Here is a 21,904-nt window from a genome sequence, read left to right on the forward strand (position 1 = left end):
CCATAAATGTACAAATAATGAACATTTATGGTTATTTTCCCTACAGGCTCGCTATATTTGCCACAAAACAAAGAGTGATTTTCCTGGATTTCTTGAAGACTGGAGCTTATCGCCAGTGGAACCGCTGGCGATAAGCTCGGGTTGTCAAGAAATCCAGGAAAATCACTCTTTGTTACGTGGCAAATAAAGTGAGCCTATAGGGAAAATAACCATAAATGTTCATTATTTGTACAGGAAAATCAATTTGTAGGCCAATTGACCAAACAAAGTAATGCAATTTGCTGGTAAGACACCCTTCCCCACCCCCCCACCCCCAACGTGGCAGACAAATCATCAAGCCAGTTCCAAATGGAAATTGCAGTTCTCAAAAAAGGAGGGGTGGGTCTTGGGTATGTGAGTGAGAAGCCTCATGGAAAGCATGAGAAGACTGAAGGTCTTAACATGACAGGAGGCTAAACCTGGTGTGTAGTAGGAGAATCCATCCCTTCCTCTCCTGGCCTGGAGTCTGAGCACCGCAGGCCAAGTAACTAGCCCAAGGTCACCCAGCAGGCTTCATGTGTAGGAGTGGGGAAACAAATCCAGTACACTGGATGAGGGTCCAACGCTCAGGTGGAGGAGTGGGGAATCAAACCTGGCTCTGCAGATTAGAACCCACCTTCTCTTAACCACTACACCACGCTGTCTTTCTGCCAGGGCAAAAGGGTGATTCAAAGGAGGCCTTCATTGCCAAATCCAAAATGGGAAATTCCTGGAGGTTGGGGGGGGCGGTAAAGCCCAGGAAGGGTGAAGTTTGGGGAGGGGAGCTGAGCAAGGATGTGGTGCTGCCCTCCCCCCTCCAAAGGTGCCATTTTCTCTAAGGGAATTGATCCCTGCCGTCTGGAGATCAGTTTCTCTGGGAGAACGATAGGCCCCTCCTGGAGCTGGCAGCTCTACTTCAGACTTTCCTACCAAGAGTGGTGGGTTTATATTTGGGCAGAGAGCCAGATTAGTGCACGCCCTGCCCCCAAAAAACTGGAAAGGGGGTTGCAGGAGGAATCATTGCTTATGGTGCAGATGCTCTAGTTTCGTGGTGGCAAACCTTTTGCACTCCAGATGTTCATGGACTACAATTCCCATCATCCCCTGCCAGCATGGCCAAATGATGGGAATTGTAGTCCATGAATATCTGGAGTGCCATAGGTTCGCCACCACTGTTACTTCCTGTTCACAGGTTGTGCGATTTCCCCCCTCCCAAAAAACCCTAACCCTAACCCTAACCCTAACCCTAATCTCCTTGCCCTTCCCCCCTCACAACAAACACCCTGTGAGGTAGGTGGGGCTGAGAGAGCTCCGAAGAACTGTGACTAGCCCAAGGTCACCCAGCTGGCATGTGTGGGAGTGCACAGGCTAATCTGAATTCCCCAGATAAGCCTCCACAGCTCAGGCAGCAGAGCTGGGAATCAAACCCGGTTCCTCCAGATTAGATACACGAGCTCTTAACCTCCTACGCCACTGCTGTCCCTCTGCATTTTTGGGAAACAGCCTTGTCCAGTTTTGTGATGTGATTGCAAAGACCTCTGGGCCATTGGGAAGATGGTGGTGGGTGGTCTCCTCAAGGAGTCATCTGTGATTGATTTCCACCCCTTGTCCTGTGCCACGTCAGACATCTCCAGGGGCATCACCTTCGCTGAGTGTGAAAGTGTTTCAGGTCATCCCCCCCCCACCCCAAGCAGCTGTTCTATTTCTGCAGTCTGGCAGCTCTGACTAAGGAAAGAATTTGGTGTGTTGGGGTGGGGGTGGGGTCTTCAGGCTTATGTTTCATCTGCGGAAGGAAGGGCTTCTGCAATGTGTTTCCTTTCTTCCCACTTCTGGACCGGAAGGAGTGGTTTCCCTCAAGACTCACATTTTTACAACTCCCTTTACTTGCTTGGTCATACCCAGACTCTTGTGGACATCCCAGCAAACCATAGTTTGTTTCTATGGGCATCCCGAAGCTATCTTTCTCCCTTCTTTTTTATGCATGGCCTACAGATTAATATTTTCCACCTTCATAGCAATCTGAAGGAGGGTTTGAAATAAAGTGCATACACTGTCCTGCTGGATCACACCATGTGGTCCACATAACTCCAATGATTTCGATTAGAAGAGTCTGTAAGAAGATCTCTGTAAGAAGAGTCAGGCATTTGCCATTTGGGCGTCCACAGGCAGGGCGTGAAGGGGGCCTGCTTCTGTTTTGCTCCTTCAGTGAACACATACATCTCTCTCTCTCTGAGTAGAGTGTCATTCGTTTCCATGTTTGTTCCCATGTTTCTTTTGGTCTTCATGTTCCATTTTACCTTTGTTGAAGCAGCGGCAGCATGTAAAGACGTGTGCAAAGACAGATAAGACATGGGCACCTGATTGGCACCTCAATTGTATATAGTAAGCACAGACAACAGGGTGATGTGTGCCTGGAAACACCTGTGGTCTGGTGGAGCACTTTGACAGTAGTTAGCAATAAACAGAACTGCACTGGTGACTGTGTGTCTTTCAGTTCTTGTTTGCATTGCATCCTGCAAGTCTACTCACGAGTAAGCTGCTGCTTCAACAACCTTTCCAGAAGAACCTGAATCTCAGGCAGCAAAACAAATTCACGCAAAGCACATCAATGCATTGCAACTCCTCTTAAAAAACATCTTCTGTGCACATAATCTGGGTTTCTGTTTCCTGTGTATTACAAATGTATCAGCAGCCATGTTCCTGGACCTGAAAACATTTTACAAAGTCACTGATGGTCTACAGATGGTGGAATCTGGGCATAAATAACAGGCCGTGGCTTGGCTGACATCACATGTGGAATTGGGAATATTTTTCTCACTTTGATCCTTTCGCTTCCTCTCTCTCCAGACTAGCAGGTGGTTTGGATATGGTGTGTCCTCCCACCTCCAAAATTACCACAAAAGCCAGGTCTGAAGGGTGGATTCTGTAGCTTTTGTCGGAACCCTCCCTGCCCTCTGTAGCTTTTCTTGGAACCCCCCTGCCCTCTAGGTTTCACCCGATGAACCACAGGTGAGGATCAACTATTTTGAATGACCAGAGACTTTACAATCTGCCTTTGTGTTTGTTTATGTACACCTCGAGTAAATGCAGGCAGATACCCTCCCAAATCCCGGCTTTTCTTTCCTTCATCCGCCATCTCGCCTTCCCAAGCAATAAGGGGTTTTTAGCCGAAGCAGCATCTAGATTTAAAGGGTAATTTACCCAGAGTCCCGATTTGATGGAACAAAATTGTTTGGGGGCTCCCTTGACAAAGCTATTAAGGAAACTTTCTAGATTTCGGCAAATTGCAGCAGCCCCTGGGGAAGAGGCCATGCAAGACATGGAGCGTGAAGATTCGCAAACACTCGCCAAGGTCAGGAGCGGAGCGCGTGGTTTCAGCTTTCCACTAGTTGTGTGCTGGTGAAAATTTCTTCCTTCTTGTTGGCTCCAAGGATCAGGCCAAAGCACAGGTAGCAATGGATAAATTCCAGCAAACTCGGGGATGTTCTTGGTCAGGAACGGTTATTTGGAAAAGAAAGAGCTGATGTAAGATGCAGAAATTACTGACGGGAGCTGGCCACAGGGGACGGTGGCGGAATGATGGGATAGCATTTCCTGAGTCAGTTCCGGGCAGATAAAGCTTGGGCTGTTCTCTGAAGCGTGGCGGCACCAAGCCCACACAAACCAGTCTGTCTCTGGCGGCGGGTAAAATGGTGAGATCTGTGGTAGAACATGCCCTCCGTATGGGTGCGTTTTTCCCAGGGTCCCTCCAGATTTCACGGTGGGTTTGGAATCCCCTGGACTCCAGAGAGTTTGTCTTCTGAGGAGAAGGGTGCCCAGCTTTGGCAGCAAATCATTTCCTTTGCTCTGCGTTTGGTCGCCCAAACAGGATTCTGCCCCCAGGAGGATGGGAATTCTGACAGATGTTCTGCCAAAATAATAACCGTTGTCTGGAATTTCCCCGCAGTGGGATTTACTGGCATTCCTGCGCAGTGGGAAAGCACAGCGCTGTTGGGCTGCGGGAAGAAAGTATCAGAGTGCCAGGGCATTCCCCTCGCCTCTTGTTTAGAGTATGAGTTCATACTGCTGATGTTTGCCATTTTGATCCCAGAAGCCGTAAGGCTAAGGGCTGGGTTTTATACATCATGGTTTTGTCTGCTTGGAGAAGAAATTAATGCCGAAGAATGCTACACTGAAATGTAGGATCCATGTGGATGTTGTCCGGGGTGTCGTTTGTACTTTGCACTAAAAATTCTGTTCCAACCAAACCTGGGGGGTCTGCAATCTGCTGATCGGGTTGCTAATTACAGGTTGGGGAACTACTCGGAGGTCTTGGGGGTGGAGCCAAGGAAGGGCATGTTTTGGGGAAGAAGAAGAAGAAGAGGAAGAGGAGGAGGAGGAGGAGGAGGAAGAGGAAGAGGAAGAGGAAGAGGAAGAGGAAGAGGAAGAGGAAGAGGAAGAGGAAGAGGAAGAGGAAGAGTTTGGATTTATATCCCCCCTTTCTCTCCTGCAGGAGACTCAAAGGGGCTTACATTCTCCTTGCCCTTCCCCACTCACAACAAACACCCTGTGAGGTAGGTGGGGCTGAGAGAGCTCCGAGAAGCTGTGACTAGCCGAAGGTCACCCAGCTGGCGTGTGTGGGAGTGTACAGGCTAATCTGAATTCCCCAGATAAGCCTCCACAGCTCAGGTGGCAGAGCTGGGAATCAAACCCGGTTCCTCCAGATTAGATACATGAGCTCTTAACCTCCTACGCCACTGCTGCTCCTCACTGGGACATGAAGTCCTACAGTCCATCTTCCAAAGCAGGCAATTTTTTTTGCAAGGGAATTGATCTCCGTAACCTGAAACCCAGCTGTAATTCAGGCAGCCACTTCCTGGAGATCGGCAACCCTATTTTAATGTGTGTTTTCCCCCAAAACAAAAGTTGTTTGGCGTTTCCGTGGAATTCCTGCACTCGCTGGCTCCAAGGACTAAGTTAGGCATTGCAAACAGCTGCTCTAGATAACATACTCCCGATAATAATTCCAAGACAGCCGGAGATCTCCAAGCTGGAGACTGGCAGTGGATGTGAAGACCCTGATCGGTTTCAGGCCCACCCACCCACCTGCAGCCTGGGGGCTCCAGTAGCAAAGCCAGGCGCCATTTTGTTTCCCGAGTCTGCCTAAATCATCCAGTGTCACATGGGGACAGCTGGTAGGACCATCTGGAGGATCTCTTCTTTGATCTCAGGATCTTCTGTTGTGACATCAAACACCTTACCCTTGGCAAGCATAAATGGACGCCTCTGTCTTTGGCTCAGTGTTGAACTATTCTGGTGACTCTTAAGCCCCATCCCCCCCCCCCCCCACACTCCAAATTCCCCCAATTCTGATCAGGCAAATCTAGATGGACATTTCAGAGCTCCCCCCGTTGGCTCGTATTCGGTGGCAACCTTCTCAGGTTTTCCAGCTATTTCTGTCTGCAGGCGGCCAGGAGGCCGGCTCTCCACTTTGCATTGTCAGGAAGAAAGCTTTCTTCACCTGTGTCTTGTTTCCTGGAGGCACCCACTGGCTTTGAAGCACAATTTCCCATTGTGCAGGTGATCTCCGGGTCTCGATGAAATGTCTTTTCAGAATTTTCTCCTCCAAAGCCACTGCTTAGTTGAAGAGTGACCTGAGCCGGGGTGGTGCGGGGAGGAGAAACTTTCGTCTGCAAAGGAAATGTGCCTCCCAGATGCAAAACCGGTCAGATCAGTTGTGGGACTTTTGTGTGCGTGTGCAGATACCCAAACAGTGAGGTAAGGAAAACCAGCTGCCTTTGAGCCAATGTGGAAGTTACACTAAAGCCGTGGTGGCGAGCCTATGGCACTCCAGATGTTCATGGACTACAATTCCCATCAGCCCCTACTAGCATGGCCAATTGGCCATGCTGGCAGGGGCTGATGGGAATTGTAGTCCATGAACATCTGGAGTGCCATAGGTTCGCCACCAATGCAGTAAAGCCACAGAAGCTGCTGCTAGATTCTCCTTTCCCCTCTGTTATGTCTAATTCAACTTGCCTCATGTTGTCATGGCGCATGCCTTTGCCTGTCCCCCTAGGGGGGGCAGGCAAAGGCATGTGCCATGGCAACATGAGGCAAATTGCATTAGACAACACGGTATGGTCTGCCTTCCCAAGATCCGGTGCTGAGTGACTATTACAAGTATCACACTTCCGCACAGGCAGAATAATCCACTTTCAATCCACTTTCACAATTGTTTGCAAGTGGATTTTGCTATTCCGCACAGCTGCAAAGTGCGTTGAAAGTGGATTGAAAGTGCATCATTCTGCAAGTCCGAAGGGGTCTAGGACTGGGAAGTCCTCAGCTTAAGTATTCTCTCTGCAGTGAAGCTCATTGGCTGGACTGGAGCCAATCACTTTCCGCTAGATCAGTGGTTCTCAACCTTCCTAATGCCACGACCCTTTAATACAGTTCCTCGTGTTGTGGTGACCCCCAACCCTAACATTTGTCCATTTTACAGGTGGAGAACACTGATGCAGAGAGTCTTAGGCGACCCCTGGGAAAGGGTCCGGCCCCCAAAGGGGTCCCGACCCCCAGGTTGAGAACTGCTGCGCTAGATCTACTTGACAGGAGTTAGGTTGGGAGGATAGACTGAGGTGGGGGGACCCTGCATACCCCTGTGAGAAGTTTAGGAAGGACAAGATAAAAGTATAATGAATGAACAGGGTGAGACAAAAGAGTCGTGGGTGGGGAATGGGGGGATGAGCTTTTGACCTTCAGCGCCAACCTAAAGCAGTGAGTTGGACGTGATTTTCTCAGTACATCTTTTTGCTCTATTGATTTGTTTACATTGTTTATAGTCTGCCTTTCTCACAGTGACTCAGGGCGGATTAGGCAGAGTGAATCAGCACAGTGAGTTTCAGCAACCGGCACATTGGGATTTCAGATGTCTGGAGCTACCAGAAAGAACTGAAGCAGGACATAAATATTAACATAACAGATTAAGCGGCGTAGAAATTACATAATAGGATCCTGCTTACAATAAGCTATACGTGGCAGTGTAGGCCACAGTCTCAATCATTATCCAAGTCTGTTTGTGAACCGTTTTGTACAGAGCCACCCAGAGGTGGGATCCAGCACGTTCTCACAGGTTCCTGAGAGTAGGTTACTCATTATTTGTGTGTGCCGAGAGGGGGTTACTAATTGGTGATTTTGCCACGTGATTTTTGCCTTAGTTACGCCCCTCCTCTCAGCAGTAGCGCGCAGAACTTGGAGCAGTCTAGCAGGAGGTGCACCGGTATGCGTGGCAGCCTGCACCTGCGTGCATTCGTTTCCTGCCCAAGGACTGGCGCAGCAGCTACGTCCTTGCCACAGCCCCGCCCGGGAATGCCCGGCTCCCGGAATGCCCGGCCCCCAGAATGCCCCCGCCCCCGCCCGGGAATGCCCCACCCCCGGAATGCCCTTGTCGTGTCCCGCCCAGCCCCATTAGCGCTATGCCACAGTTTGAATCCCACCACCATGGGAACCTGTTACTAAAATTTTTGGATCCCACCACTGGAGCCACCCCATTGCTTGCACAGAAAAGCCCTCTTGGGTAGTTCAGTTTTGAATAGTTTGAGGAAGGCCAGGAAAGTGAGAGCTTTCCTGTCCTCTTCTGGCAGGCTCTTGATCTTCCCTGCCTGCTTTTCTCCTTCTTCTCTTTGTTTCTGTCCATTTCTTCCATTGATGCCCTGCCTTTCAGATTGGGCCGCAACTCAATTGTGGATCGGGGTGAGACTGGCGTTTCTCCCACCTCTGCGATTCCCAGAAGCACCAGCTATTTGTTGCCGCAGGAGGATTTCCACAGATCTTGATGTGTCGCTTTTCTTGCCTGGGCCCGATAGCCATGGGGCAGCTGGCCCCGTTCCTTTCCTTTGTGGCTTTACGGGAGCTACCGCGAGGCAGATACCGCGGGTGTAAAGCGGCAAGCCACATTAGCAACGGGGCGAAGAAGTAGGCTGCTTTTGACAGGTGATGAGGAAAATGCACTCGGCGGCAAAGCTGCCGAGCGCCGGCTGTTCTTTTATTCATTTGCTCATTACTTGAGCGTCGGCGCTGCCTGCAAGACGGGGCCCGAGCAGCTTGTTTTATCAGCGGCCTCTGTTTTAATAGCAAAGCTGGTTAAGCGCCGGGAAAGCGAGGCGGTGGCTGCCCCGGCCCTGGATTTACTATCGAAACAATCAGGGTTGTCGAGGCGCTGGCGTGGGAAGTGTAATGAAGGCCTGTGGGAGGGATGGGGGCTTACGGGGGGGCGGACCCGGCGTGACCCTTTCAGTAATCGCAGCTGGCGTGCAGACAGAAAAAACAGGGAGAAAGGACGGAGGGCAGTAGCGGAATTGGTTTCTGCCGTGGAAGTCTTGGACCTTCTTGCCTGCGCAGTTTCTTAATTAAAACCACCTTGGTCTTTTCCCAGCCATGGATTCCATATTCTTGGAGCCAACCAATTTTTGTTGTCAATAAAAGGGTAGGTGTGCAGCTGGACTGGGGGGATTTCCTTTGCAAATAGAACCTATTTGAAACTTCTGTGCTTTTGGGGGGTGAGGAGAGGCTGTGAGTTCTATACCCTTTCCCGCCAAAAGATGTAAGCCTGGTCAGTAGTAGTGTGGCGGAAGTACGTTCTTCTGCAGTGGAAAGTCCAAGGAACTACGAGCAGGCAGGTGAGTGAGTGGTAGGTTGTCGGGGGAGGATCAGGCTTGGCTTGGTGACTTGGGGGTGGGAGGGCTGTTGCCAGGCCCAGCGGGAGCGCAGCTTGCCACCACTGTCCCACCAGGCCTGGCTTGGTGTTTGGGTCGGGGGGAGGGTGGGGATGAATGGGGAGGTTGTTACCCGGCCCAGTGGGACTTGGTATTGGGCTGGGGGGCACTAGGACCCAATGGGAGCATTCTCAAGGAAGGAGGGCCAAGAAGTGGTGTGGGATGAATTCATAATTGACCTTAAACCTTTTGGTGGAATATGCTGCCACAGGAGGTGGTGATGGCCACTAACCTGGATAGCTTTAAAAAGGGCTTGGACAGATTTATGGAGGAGAAGTCGATCTATGGCTACCAATCTTGATCCTCCTTGATCTAGGATTGCAAATGCCTTAGCAGACCAGGTGCTCAGGAGCAGCAGCAGCAGCAGAAGGCCATTGCTTTCACATCCTGCATGTGAGCTCCCAAAGGCACCTGGTGGGCCACTGCGAGTAGCAGAGAGCTGGACTAGATGTACTCTGGTCTAATCCAGCAGGCTAGTTCTTATGTTCTTAAGGCCATTGCTTTCACATCTTGCACGTGAGCTCCCAAAGGCACCTGGTGGGCCACTGCGAGTAGCAGAGTGCTGGACTAGATGGACTCTGGTCTGATCCAGCAGGCTAGTTCTTATGTTCTTATGGGTATAGTGGTGGGGAATGCGTAACCACTGATTCTATCCAGAGGTGGTCTGACAATAATGGCAGATGTAAAGCAGTCACAGGTGAGGTGTAGGAGCTCAGTTCCTGCAAATGCTGTGTCTGTTTTGGACCACAGCCGGGGCACGCGTGAAACTGAAGCAGTCTTGGAGGGCATGATTTGAAGAAAAGCCACCAAGGAGCACGTCTCTCTCCCCCCTCCCCCCCGCCAGACCATCAGATAGGGGAAATGCCATGGGAAGGAAAAGCTGAAGGCTGTTCTCTGTGTGTTTCACGGTCCTGATTCGAATCAGGCACTCCATGCTGAGGAACTGAGAATCCGCAACTCACGTCTGACTGTGACATTTGATAGGACAGTGGTGGCGAACCTATGGCACGGGTGCCAGAGGAGGCACTCAGAGCCCTCTCTGTGGGCACGCAAGCACAGAGTTCATGTGGGGGGGGGAATCGCCCCCCCCCCCACGCGCATCTAGGCTGGCCTGGGCCGCTGGACTTGATGTGCGTGCACCTCAGCGAGCAGGGAGGACTCGGCTGGAGAGCCTGGTGCCTATGGTCCAGGTGGCTGCTGCCCCGGGGTGGGGGGGTGGGGTGCAGAGGCAGCAGAGATGTTAGAGGGGCACAGAGTGGCGCATGTGGGACTTGCTGGAGGCTACAGCAGGCTGGCCCCTGCTCAAGGGGGTTATTCAGGTTAAATTCTTGCTTTGGCACTTTGCGATAAATAAGTAGGTTTGGGGTTGCTATTTGGGCACTCGGTCTCAAAAAGGTTCGCCATCACTGTGATAGGAGATGGGTAACCAGACCCAACTGGAATACATGTATTGATTTTTGTTTCGGTCAGGCAGACAAAACACAGAATCTTGGCCACAGTTGCAGCTGCTCAGGGGCCCATCACACAACACAACACAACACACACACACACACACACACATACAGAGCGCAGGGGTAGAGAATGTGTTTTTCCATCTTCTGGCCGCTGACCATCAGGCCTGGCGAAAATGTCTCTCTCTGGTGTCTCCTGGTTGCGCGTTCTGCCTTTCTGCTGCTCATCTCGAGAAGGCCTCTGCATCTCTGGGATCAATTAAGTGCCCGCTGGGGAGCCGGCTGGAAGCAGCCCTTCCTCGTTTTCTGGCAGCTGTGTTGCATCACCGCCAGGGCGTTGAGACGCTTTGACCTTCCCTCCGAGAAGGAGAACAGGGAACCTTTGAGAGCCCGTGCCCCCTCCACGCCTGCACTTCCCACCCTTCGCTCCATCTGCGGGGGCCTCCCCTCTTTGCTCTTTGTTGTTCCGCTGAATAACTTGGCATTTGGCTTTGTTGCCAGGGCCGGAGGGGCTCCCAAGGGCAGTGACAGAAGGGTTAGGTTGGGAGGGAGGGCTTGTCTGGCATCTCACTGACCTCAATTGGCCCTTTGGACTTCTTTCCTTTGTCAGCTGCGTTTCTTGGGGAGGGGGTGGGGCTCAACTGTTGATCTCCGCTGGTGGGGGGCTGGAAGAGGGGGACGTGATTTTCCTGTTTTCGATGTTATCCTTTTTCTCTAACTACTGGAGTTTCTGGTTGCAATTTGCAGAATCTTTCTCCAGGGTGAAATGGTATCACTGTAGTTTTCCCCCGTTTCCTCCGAAGAGCGACCCTGGAGTTCAGCGGTGGTGGCGAACCTATGGCACTCCAGATGTTCGTGAACTACAGTTCCCATCAGCCAATTGGCCATGCTGGCAGGAGCTGATGGGAATTGTAGTCCATGAAGATGCTGCTCTGGTGAGGTTTATGCCCAGCCTGGCCAATCCCGTGGCATCATGCAACCTGCCAATCATGGAGGAAATGTTCCCTGCTATCCCTTCCTGTTCCGTCACCTGAAGACAGATTGCAGGTAGTTGGTGCTCCGCTCTGAGCACAAGGGTCTGGCAGTTTAGTCCCATACCCTTTTCACCAGGATAAAAAGCCTCATACAGGTCAGATGAATACATTGTCCTGAGCAGCGCGTGATCCTGTTCTTTAGAGCTGAGACACATTCCATACCTAGGCCCCTTCCGCACATGCAGAATAATGCATTTTCAAACCACTTTCACAACTGTTTGCAAGTGGATTTTGCTATTCTGCACAGCTTGAAAGAGCACTGAAAGCAGTTTGAAAGTGCATTATTCTTCATGTGCAGAATGAGCCTTTGTTAGGCTAAAGTAGATTGGGGGGAGGTTTGCTGTAAAAAGTTTGGGACCCTCTGAGGTTTCTTTGGCAGGGGTCTGCAACCTGCGACTCTCCAACCTGCAGGCAATTGGCCATGCTGGCAGAGGCTGATGGGATTTGTAGTCCATGAACATCTGAAGAGCCGCAGGTTGCAGACCTCTGCTAGAGCAAGTTGTTGTCCCATGTTCTGTCTCCGTGTGTAGAATTCAGATGTGTGGCCTGTTTTCATTGGTGCTCATTTCTTGCTTTTCATCTGCACTCCTGGGAACCTGCCTGCAGGACTCTCGTGGAGAACGTGGCAGCATCTGGGCAAAAACTTTTAGCACACTGCTTGCACTCCTGTGAGGGTGCCAGATGGAAAGGGACGTGCACCAGCCTGTGGACTGATACCAGTTGCTTGTCTTCAGGAGGAAGGCGGAGAAGAAATGATCTTACTGTTTTGGTGGAGGGTCGCAGGGCTGGTTTAGGAACTGACTGTAACTCCCTGCATCTCTGGGATGAAGGAAAGGCAGGAGATTCGTGCTGGGAATGGCTCGAGCCGCTGCTGTCCTGGGTCGAATCCCCACTACCGTCTTAGCCAGGTTTCAGAACACAAACTAACGGTCGTTTGTGTTCTGAAACCTGGCTAAGACAGTAGTGGGGATTCGACCGGGGAGGTCGTCCCTCAAACCTGGTTAGTTTGTGTTCTGAAACCTGGCTAAGACGGTAGTGGGGATTCGACCCTGGTCTGGAGAGCCAGTTCAGTTCCAACATCTGTTTCAGTCCTTTGGTCTGGGTAGCTTGTTGCAGAGAAAAGCTGCCTCCCCTTGGCCCCTCTGGCATTGGGGGCTGAACTTCGCCAGCCCCTGGACCCAGATTTCTGAAAATACTTTATTGAGCAAAGCCAGATCAAGCAGTAGCTGATCTCGAGAGCCTGATAGGAGGATGAAATGCCGACGGATTGGCCGCTGAAGTGAACCCAGTTGGGTGGCTGCAAGAAAATGGATTCGGGCCCCCAGCTGTCTCTCATTACTGTGCTTTTCTTCTCTCTCTCTCTCTGTCTTCTGCAAGAAAAGGAAGGAAGCTGGTTATAATTTACATCCGAGGCGATGTGAGGCAGAGCTTTAAAGGGGCACTTTTTTCAATGCCAGGATTCAGCAATGGCTTATAGAAGCAGTAATGAAGAGCCAGACACCTCTGACCATGTGCAAAGTGCTTTTTCTCCCCCAAGGCTTGGAAGTCCCCCAGTTAGAGATCAGGGTGGGACTGCCAAAAAGGGATGAGCTGCAGCCATCTCTTTGTTTTAGAAACTGAAGATTTGTTTTCTTTTCACACCAGTGGAAGCCAATTGAGAAATATGTCGACGAGCCAGCCAAGTTTTCAAAGGGGGAAAAAAAGCCAGAAGATGTAGGATGTTGAGGGGTGTGTGTGTGTGTGTTTAAATATACAATCATATAGCCTTATTTACAAGGAAGGAGAATCCTGGGGTATAAAAGGAGGCCACATCCGCTGGGATTTCCTCTGAGTTGATCCAGTGTTTGTGCTGGAACTGGATGAAGTTATGACGCTTTCTTAAAATGCGGTTTGTTTTTTCACACAGGGTGTGCGTGTGTGTGTGTGTGTGTGTATGTGGTTACAGCAGTGATGATTTTCCCAGGCAGGATGCTGATCTAGTGTCTATGAAGCACTTCTGATGTTTCATGCACATTTTAATTGCAGTTCTAGTTAGTCCTTGCAAAGGAGAAAAACAGTTGTATAAATCAGGATCTAACTGTTCGCTAAGAAGAGGGCGTAAGTGAAGGTGTTGGTAAGCTGAATTACACCTTTTTAAGCCCTAGGACTGAGAAGTGTGTATCTCTGTTTAGGACTGCATTGTAAGACAGCATCTCCACAACAGCTAGTTTCTGCGGAAGGTATTATCTTTAAAATTGCCTTTTGTCAGTCATCGTCCCGGCTGTTGACTGAGGTGCTATGCTGTTGCAGGATGTTTAAAAGCGCTCAGGGGTTTTTTGGGTTTTACAGCAGCAATGGAATATTCACTGACTGTACAGGTTTTGGGACTGGAGACGAATTTCTCTCATTGATTTCACATTTAGCTTCAGGTCTGTAATACATATTTATTACACTCCTCTAAAATCCACCTGAAATCATTAGGATGGTTTTACATGTAAATAAAGTCTATCAAGTTATGAACTGCATTGTGGACTTGGTCACAAGTTTGAGGAGAGGGATGTCATATGGCTCAAATTATTGAAGGACTCACAGTCTTACCAAGTTCTCCAGGGATGTCCATTCATTTCCAAATGATTTTTTAAAAAACTAAATGATTTTTTTTTTGTTTCCTGGCAGTCTAGTTAGAGTTCATCAGCAAGGTCAGAGAGATAGGCAGTCAGGAGAAGAGGAGATATGGAACTGACAGGGGAGCTTTCCAGTCATCAAAATCAAGCACATCTCATAACTGAGAAGAATTGTGCTGACAGGTCTTTCTTTTGCCTGCATTTCTGCTGTTTTTGGGTCAGTAGCTTTGGGAGGGCTTTCTTGATTACATGGCTGTGGTTAGTTGGTCTTTAAGACACGTTCATTTTTACAGGCTGTTCAGTTGTTGGGCACAGGTGTGATAGCAAATACTGTAATTTTGTAATGATTTTTTTAAATGTCTTTTTTGTTGAACAATACAAATGAAAACAAATGAATGCGCCAACAGATATAATGGGGGGGGGGGGAAGAGGAAATATACAATACACTGAGGAAAAAAACCACATCCAACCATTATTTAGTATGTGGAAGATTGAACGGGTAACAAACAGTTGTATACAAGAATTATGAAATGCAAACAGTAAATAGCCAACATATTAATAACTATGTTTACAGTAAGACAAAATGTTTGCAGCAATAGGTACAGGAATTGGGATGTAATCCTGTTTCAAAAACTTTCGTCAGCCAAAATTTAATTATTGATATACTAAAGGAGTATCCTAAGAAGGTAGCTCTTCCAGTCTAATCACTTATTAAAATTGGATAACATATAGGTGGAGCACATAGCAAGAGCTAATTCTAACTGTTTTGTTCACATTTTGACTGTTTACGATTTGGCCACGCTTCCTAATTCTTCCGTATCTCTTTTTGTTAACTTGTTCAGCACAGTAATGGCCATTTGTTAATGTGGTTTTTTAAATCATGGTGTATTGTGCTAACAGATACATTGACAGTGAATGAAGCTTTTAAAAGCACAAATGGAAAAATAACTGCCCATCTCTATATCGCTTGCACAAAGCCACACCCATGTATTTTGATGCGCCAGTCTGGAATAACCACTGCCCACTGGCTGTACTGACACTTCGACTCTCACCTAGCAGCAGAGGTGGGATCCAGCAGGTTCTCACAGGTTCCCGAGAGTAGGTTACTAATTATTTGTGTGTGCCGAGAGGGGGTTACTAATTGGTGATTTTGCCACGTGATTTTTGCCTTAGTTACGCCCCTCCTCTCAGCAGTAGCGCGCAGAACTTGAAGCAGTCTAGCAGGAGGTGCACCGGCGTGCGTGGCAGCCTGCACCTGCGTGCATTCGTTTCCCACCCAAGGACCGGCGCAGTGGCTGTGTCCTTGCCACAGCCCCGCCCAGGAATGCCCCACCCCTGGAATGCCCGGCCACACCCCCTCCGTGCCCCGCCCAGCCCCATTGGCGCTACGCCACAGTTTGAATCCCACCACCATGGGGACCTGTTACTAAATTTTTTGGATCCCACCACTGCCTAGCAGTGCACAGTAAAGTGCTATGATTTCAATAGATGCAAGTAGGTTACACAGACGTGCACAAGCCCTCCTCATTGGCAGTGTGGATGCTAAAGTACTTCCATTTTGAAAATGCATGGGTAGAGTAGGGTGAACGGCCCTGTGAACTTGCAGATTCCAATATCTGCTTTCCTGTAATAAGCATGTGTTGAAAAGGTAGAGGACCCCCTCTGACAGTACGCTCCTTCTGTTGGGAAGTCCAAGGGCTAATGAATCCTTGCTAAGTGATTTTCTGAGTACACTCCCTGCTGTTAAATTCATGGGACCCTGGATAGATTCCAGAAGGGCCGGTTCCCCTCTCCCTCTCTCCTTAGATGTGATGAGTCCCAGGGCAGCCACTGAGTCTGGGTAACTGCTCTTAGGTACCGTAATGGCCGTTAAATGACTTTTATGAGCGGAGCAAACCCTGATCTCTTTCACTCGTGAAGCTGCTGTAGAGGAAGAGCTGCAGTTGCTTGTGCAGGGAATTGGCACACCACCAGCTCTAAGTGGCGACTTTTAAGGGAAATGATAAAAGACATCAAATAAGACATAAAAAACCCTAAATTTAAAATCACCAGTCTGGGCTGCTAATAACCGAACGAGATCCTAAATAAAACCACCTTCGACTGCCTCCTGAAGATCAAAAGCAACAGGGCCAGGCACACCTCTCTGGGGAGGTTTCTTTCGTAATCGTGGGGCTGCCACCAAAAAGGCCCTTCCTCATGTACCCTCCAAATGAGCTTCTTTGATGGATGTGATCCCAGGGACATCTGGGAGAAGACAGTCTTGTGCAGGGCAGAAGGTGACAGCTGGGGAGGATGCTTCCTTTTACCTGCCCACCATTTCCCCTCTGCAATCCCTGCCCCCAGGCCTGTTTTCCTACCTATTTTCACCTCTATACCTTCCAAGAGGAAGAACCAATAACTACAGGAACATCAGCAGGCTTCCCTATATAACTGAATAGCACAAAAGAGAGTTTTCTATTGTGATGGCTTGAGAGAAACGGTCTTGACTGCTGCCTAACCAGCCTTTTCTTTTCCTTTGTTCTTTGCTTCTCTCTTTGGAACCAACTCTGTCCTGTTCATCAGAATCGGGGGCGCTTGGCTGAGAAGAGGACAATCCCCTTGCCTCCCACCAGGACCCCGAAGAAGGAGTTGCCCTCCATTTTTTCACACAGCGACGACAGCGAAGAAAGTGACAAGGTCAATGGTCACCACCCCGATGTCAAGCAAGAGGAGGATTTGCATATTAGTATCATGAAAAGAAGGTAATTCCCCACCACCACGAAGCAATAGAATTGGGTCGGTCACAATTAGTGTGACGTCCGGGATTGCTAGTTGGCTCAGCCTAATTGGATGGCTGTGTATTCCCATCAGACTCATTGGCTGAGCTGCCGTGATGTCACATAATTCTCGTGAACACTTTAACTGCTCAAGGCAAAACTGTTGGCAATAGAATCTTTCATCACTTCCAGTGGTGGGATTCACATAATTTAACAACTGGTTCTGGTTGGTGAGATTCAAATAATTTAACAACTGGTTGTTTACAAGCGCCCTTTTAACAACCGGTTCTGCCGAAGTGGTGCGAACCGGCTGAAACCCACACTGATCACTTCCCTAAGTTTATATATATATATTTACCCTGTGCCCTAATGTACCCTTCCCATCTTCCTCATGAAATGCTGCTTCCGGGGATGGGACCCTTGTGAGTGGCAAATTAGGATCTGCAAGCCAGGGAGGATTGGAGGAAATTACCTCACCGTTTCTGACAGCAGAAAATGTTAAAGGATGTTAAAGTGCAGTGAACTCAGCAACAAAGCAAGAACTGAGCAGATATCTGAACAATAGTAAACGGACCAAATACACAATCCCCACTTATCAAAAATACAGTTTAATCAATAATGTGGTTCTGTGATAACTTTATTGTTTCTGCTGTGTAGTGAATTGTAGATCTGTGCAATGGTGATGTCTTCCTGTAACATCATGCAGTGTTCACAAACATTCAAACTACTTGCAGCGGAGGGAAGTTGAAGAGTTCTGAACAGTCAGCAATAGAATGTTGACAACAATACAAACCCTGGGAGGAAAGTGAGAGGCTGTTTTTGATGGCAGACAATTTACCCTGCCTTTCTTCCAGAGAGTTCCGGAAAGTGAATATTGCTCCTTCCTTGCCCCATTATATCCTCACAATGACCCTGTGAGGTAGGATGGGGTCAGCTACTGAGCAGCAAGGCAGAGTGGGGGTTTGAGTCAGAGTCTCTCCAGTCCTAGCTGTGCACTGTAATTTTGACATCACACTGGCTCATGGTCCTTGTGATCTTGCACCTGTAGGCCAGCAGACATGTTCTTCCTGCTCTTGCTCCTGCTCCACTTTGTCTCATTACAGTTCTTCTCAGCCTTCATCGTCCTGTGCTCTCTCTTACTCAGAGCTGCTCAGATTCTGAGACTGGCCCAATAAAGATCAAGAAGCAGAGAGCAAAAGCGTGTAATTATTTCCTCGTGTTTTTGTGTGTGTATTGCTTATGAGCAGATGAGCCGTATTCCTTCCCCTTTGGCATGTTACAACAGCAGAGGTCTCAGGAGCAGTGGGGGTGGGAAGAGGCCACCCCCCCTCCAATCAACCAGAATGCATCTATAACTGGATCCATCAATGCTTGCAGCCATCAGCTGTGGCAGCTGTTTATTGATTGAAGGTGCAGTACTAGGAGGTGCGCACTCTACTGCCACGCCTACGCAAAGGCACACCGAGGAACCGTGCAGAGGTTTTCTGGAGCATGCATTTATTTCAGCCCCTTTGCAGTGCCGCAGTTCAAAATGCGTAGGGCCAATCCAGACTTGGGAACTGGATCCATAGATAAACTGCAGGAGAGGAGAATGTTGTAAGCCACACTGGTTCCCTATTAGGCAGAAAAGTGGAGAATAAATATAGTAAAATAGGTAAGTAATTAAATCTGTATGAGTGTTCTTCATTATTGTTCAAAGCATGAGGATAAGTATCTTGTTTTTAGGAAAAATGGAGAATGCAGGTGAAGGGAGGTAAAACTGAATTGGCCCCCTACCTTACTTTCTGAGAGCCAGTGTGGTGTAGCAGTTAAGAGCAGGTGGATTCTACTCTGGAGAACCGGATTTGATTCCCCACTCCTCCACAGGAGCAGCCGACTCTTATCTGGTGAACTGGATTTGTTTCCCTGCTCCTGCACCTGAAGCCTGCTGGGTGACCTTGGGCCAGCCACGATTCTCTCCAAACTCTCTCAGCCCCACCTACCTCACACAGTGCCATAGGGAGAGGGAGGGAAGGAGTCTGTAAGCTTATTTGAGATGCCTAACAGGAGAGAAAGGTGAAGTATAAATCCAAACTCTTCTTCTTTTCGTGTTCGGCATTTCTCCCCAACCCCTCTCCAACTCCTGGAGTAAGCTGCACTGCCAGAAAAATGTTGAAAGGAAGGCAGGACGGCGTGGCAAGGGGTGGGGAGGCTTAGCTCCTCTCACCCACAGGGTCCTTTTTCTCTAAAAAATTGCCCCTTCCCACTTTAAGCAACAGTAGGTGGATGCATGAACATACACCTGTGGATTCCCTCATCACATCTAGTTTGGCTCTTAGCCATGTGCTTGCTCCAGAAATTCTGGCTCCTAGAAACCTGTTGCCTCTTGACTTATGAGAGATTCCTTGCTCATCCAAAGAGTCTTTCTCTACCTAGGAACAACGTTCCCTCTAAAGGTGTAGCACAGAGCGCAGTGCCTTTGAACACGCCGATCCCAGCGCAAGTGAAGCACTTCTAGGTTCCATTGATTTCTGTGCGATAGAAAGTGGAAAGACACAGGCAGAAGTCGTCTGTTAGGACCAGAACATGTTGTTAGATTATGTCTGTTGTAGCTTGAAGGTTGTTAAAAAGTGCATGAACTGGTATAGTATTAGGAGCTGGAAGAGATCAATTCATAGCTCAGCTCCGCCACGATTTCATGAAGCCGGTTTCCTCAAGCCTCTGTCTTTGCTTTTGCTCAGTATGAAGGGCAAGTGTTTGTAAAGATCGCTGAGATTGTACATGAGGAAAAGCAGTATATGAAATAATAAATATTCCTGGTCACTGGTTACTTACAAACTGGGCTGCAGTACCGCAGAAGAGATGGGTCTCTGGCTTGCAGGTCGTTTAATCACTTGTAAATAAATCCAAAACCTATCAGTTGTTTGCTTGTCGCCTGCTTGTTCGTAGCTTCTGTTCAGCTGCTGTGATGCCATCTGCATACAGACTTGCATAGTGGAAAGTGTCAGTAAAATAACGTTGACAAACACTGCAATATATGTGAGATAATGGACAAATCAGGACGGTGCTGGTGAGGGGACCTCAGAGGAAGGGCTGTAGTGTTACTAGGAAAGGGGCGAGTAGAGGTGGAATGACTGTGGGGCTGGTGAGCTTGATGGGACGATGGTCTAGCAGACAGGAAATGGTGCTAAGAAACAGGAAACAGAGATATGTGTCTGCCTGGTAGCCTGGTTTTGGCAGGAAGGAAAGTGGGCACGCGTGAGGATTGTGTGAGCCGGAGAGACAAAGGGAGGCAGCATTTCACACGTTGATCTATACCCATGGTGGCGAACCTATGGCACTCCGATTGGCCATGCTGGCAGGGGCTGATGGGAATTGTAGTCCATGAACATCTGGAGTGCCATAGGTATGCCTCCTCTGATCTATACTAACCAAAGAGATCTCTGGCTTTACAGACCACTAGTGAGATGATGATGAGTTTCAGCTCATGTTTTTCTAAGTCTGGACTAAGCAGCCTGTGGCCCTGTGCATTAATTGCTTTGCTTGTGTAAATGTTTTTTTCAAATGCAAGACCAGGCCAAAAATAGAAGGCCTCTTGAGTTTGGCGGCCGTACTGCTCTAACTGCTCATACAGGAATCTGCACACGGGCGCATAATCCACAAGCGGCCGGTATTACTGTAGCCAATAATAAGAGGCCGTGATCCTCAAATACATGGCAAAAATCCTTTGACTTGGCTGATGGGAAGGCACTCTTGGTAAACAAACAAGAGGCTTAACCAGGTAAATGTGTGCTTTGGCTTGGATGATCCGGTGGAAAAACACAGATGGTTTTTGGGCCGTGGTAATAATGTTTTACTTTGGGTTGCCAGGGTGGTAGGGGCTTTCCGTACCTCAACAGAGAGCCTGCTGTAGTAAGAGAAAGCCAATGACTCCCATGCAAGAGAAGCAGTGAAAGATTGATAGGTGTGACCAATGGAGGGTCCCTTCATTTCACCACCCTCTTGTGACTGATGTTCCAAGTATCTCTGCAGTTTAGCAGGAGGAACCCAAGAGAGGGACAGGATCTGACTCCTATTTCCCTCTGCTGCCCCCTAATCATTTCCTTTCACTTTTGCCGCCAGCAAACCAAGTCATTGCACCATTCAAGCCAACCCCCTCCCCCATGATCACATGTTTCCGGCACCTATAAGAGGCAGCTGGGCACAATGGGAGAAGTGTCCCGTGCCCACGAGGCTGGTTATTACCCAACAAGCTGTCTCTACTGAATTGCCTGTCTGGTGAAACCCGAAGGTCCTTCAAGCTGCAGAAATTATGCAAATAGTGTGAGCTGGCGTATATCCACATACATTTCTTGCAATATACTTTTGTTTCTGCCGATGTGCGTTTGTTCCTGTAGGCCACAAGGCTGCAGAATGTCCATTTTGAGAACACCGGCCCCTGATCCGAATGTGGCTTCCTGTGTGAAGCTGGCCTTTTGTTGGCAGGGGGATCCTGTGGTTCAGGGCTGCATGAAGCACTGAGATGCCATCTTGGGGTCAATCAGAGGCTTCCATGGTTGGCTGGAATAGGGGGCAATGGCGAAGGAGAGGCGATCCCTGACATACGTTTCTTGGAAGAGTCACATCTTCTCTCAGTATGATTTCAGTTCGCATTCCAAATTAGTCAACCTGCTTTCTTGAGGTTGGTTCACGGCGCAAAAAAATTGGACGTGAGGGGCTGTGGCTCGGTAGTAGAGCATCCGTTGGCATGCAGAAAGTCCCAGGTTTAATCACACTGCAGTCTTCAGCTACACCAGCATGGTGTAGTGGTTAAGAGCAGTGGATTCTAATCTGGAGAACCGGGTTTGAATCCCCACTCCTCCACCTGAGTGGCAGAGGTTTGCCTCTGCCTGTTCCTAATTGAAAATGCTGGGGGGGGGCGGGGTGGGGAGAGAATTAGGACTAATAAAAGGAAACATTTCTTCATGCAACGCGTGATTGGTGTTTGGAATATGCTGCCACAGGAGGTGGTGATGGCCACTAATCTGGATAGCTTTAAAAGGGGCTTGGACAGATTTATGGAGAAGTCGATCTATGGCTACCAATCTTGATCCTCCTTGATCTGAGATTGCAAAGGCCTTAGCAGACCAGGTGCTCGGGAGCAGCAGCAGCAGCAGCAGAAGGCCATTTCTTTCACATCCTGCACGTGAGCTCCCAAAGGCACCTGGTGGGCCACTGCGAGTAGCAGAGTGCTGGACTAGATGGACTCTGGTCTGATCCAGCAGGCTAGTTCTTATGTTCTTATGTTTATCTGGTGAACCAGATGGTTTC

General features: G+C 49.0%; 1 protein-coding gene across 1 annotated transcript in view; it reads left to right on the forward strand.

The window, feature by feature from the left end:
• The window catches only part of LOC125445565, a 101,922-nt gene that overhangs the window by 33,284 nt on the left and 46,734 nt on the right, over positions 1–21,904 (forward strand). The window contains exon 3 of the mRNA XM_048518654.1: positions 16,422–16,600. Within this exon, the coding sequence (XP_048374611.1) occupies positions 16,422–16,600 (179 nt within the window). The remainder of the gene's footprint in view (positions 1–16,421; positions 16,601–21,904) is intronic.

Source organism: Sphaerodactylus townsendi, linkage group LG16, assembly GCF_021028975.2.
Source record: "Sphaerodactylus townsendi isolate TG3544 linkage group LG16, MPM_Stown_v2.3, whole genome shotgun sequence".
NCBI classification, from domain to species: domain Eukaryota; kingdom Metazoa; phylum Chordata; class Lepidosauria; order Squamata; family Sphaerodactylidae; genus Sphaerodactylus; species Sphaerodactylus townsendi.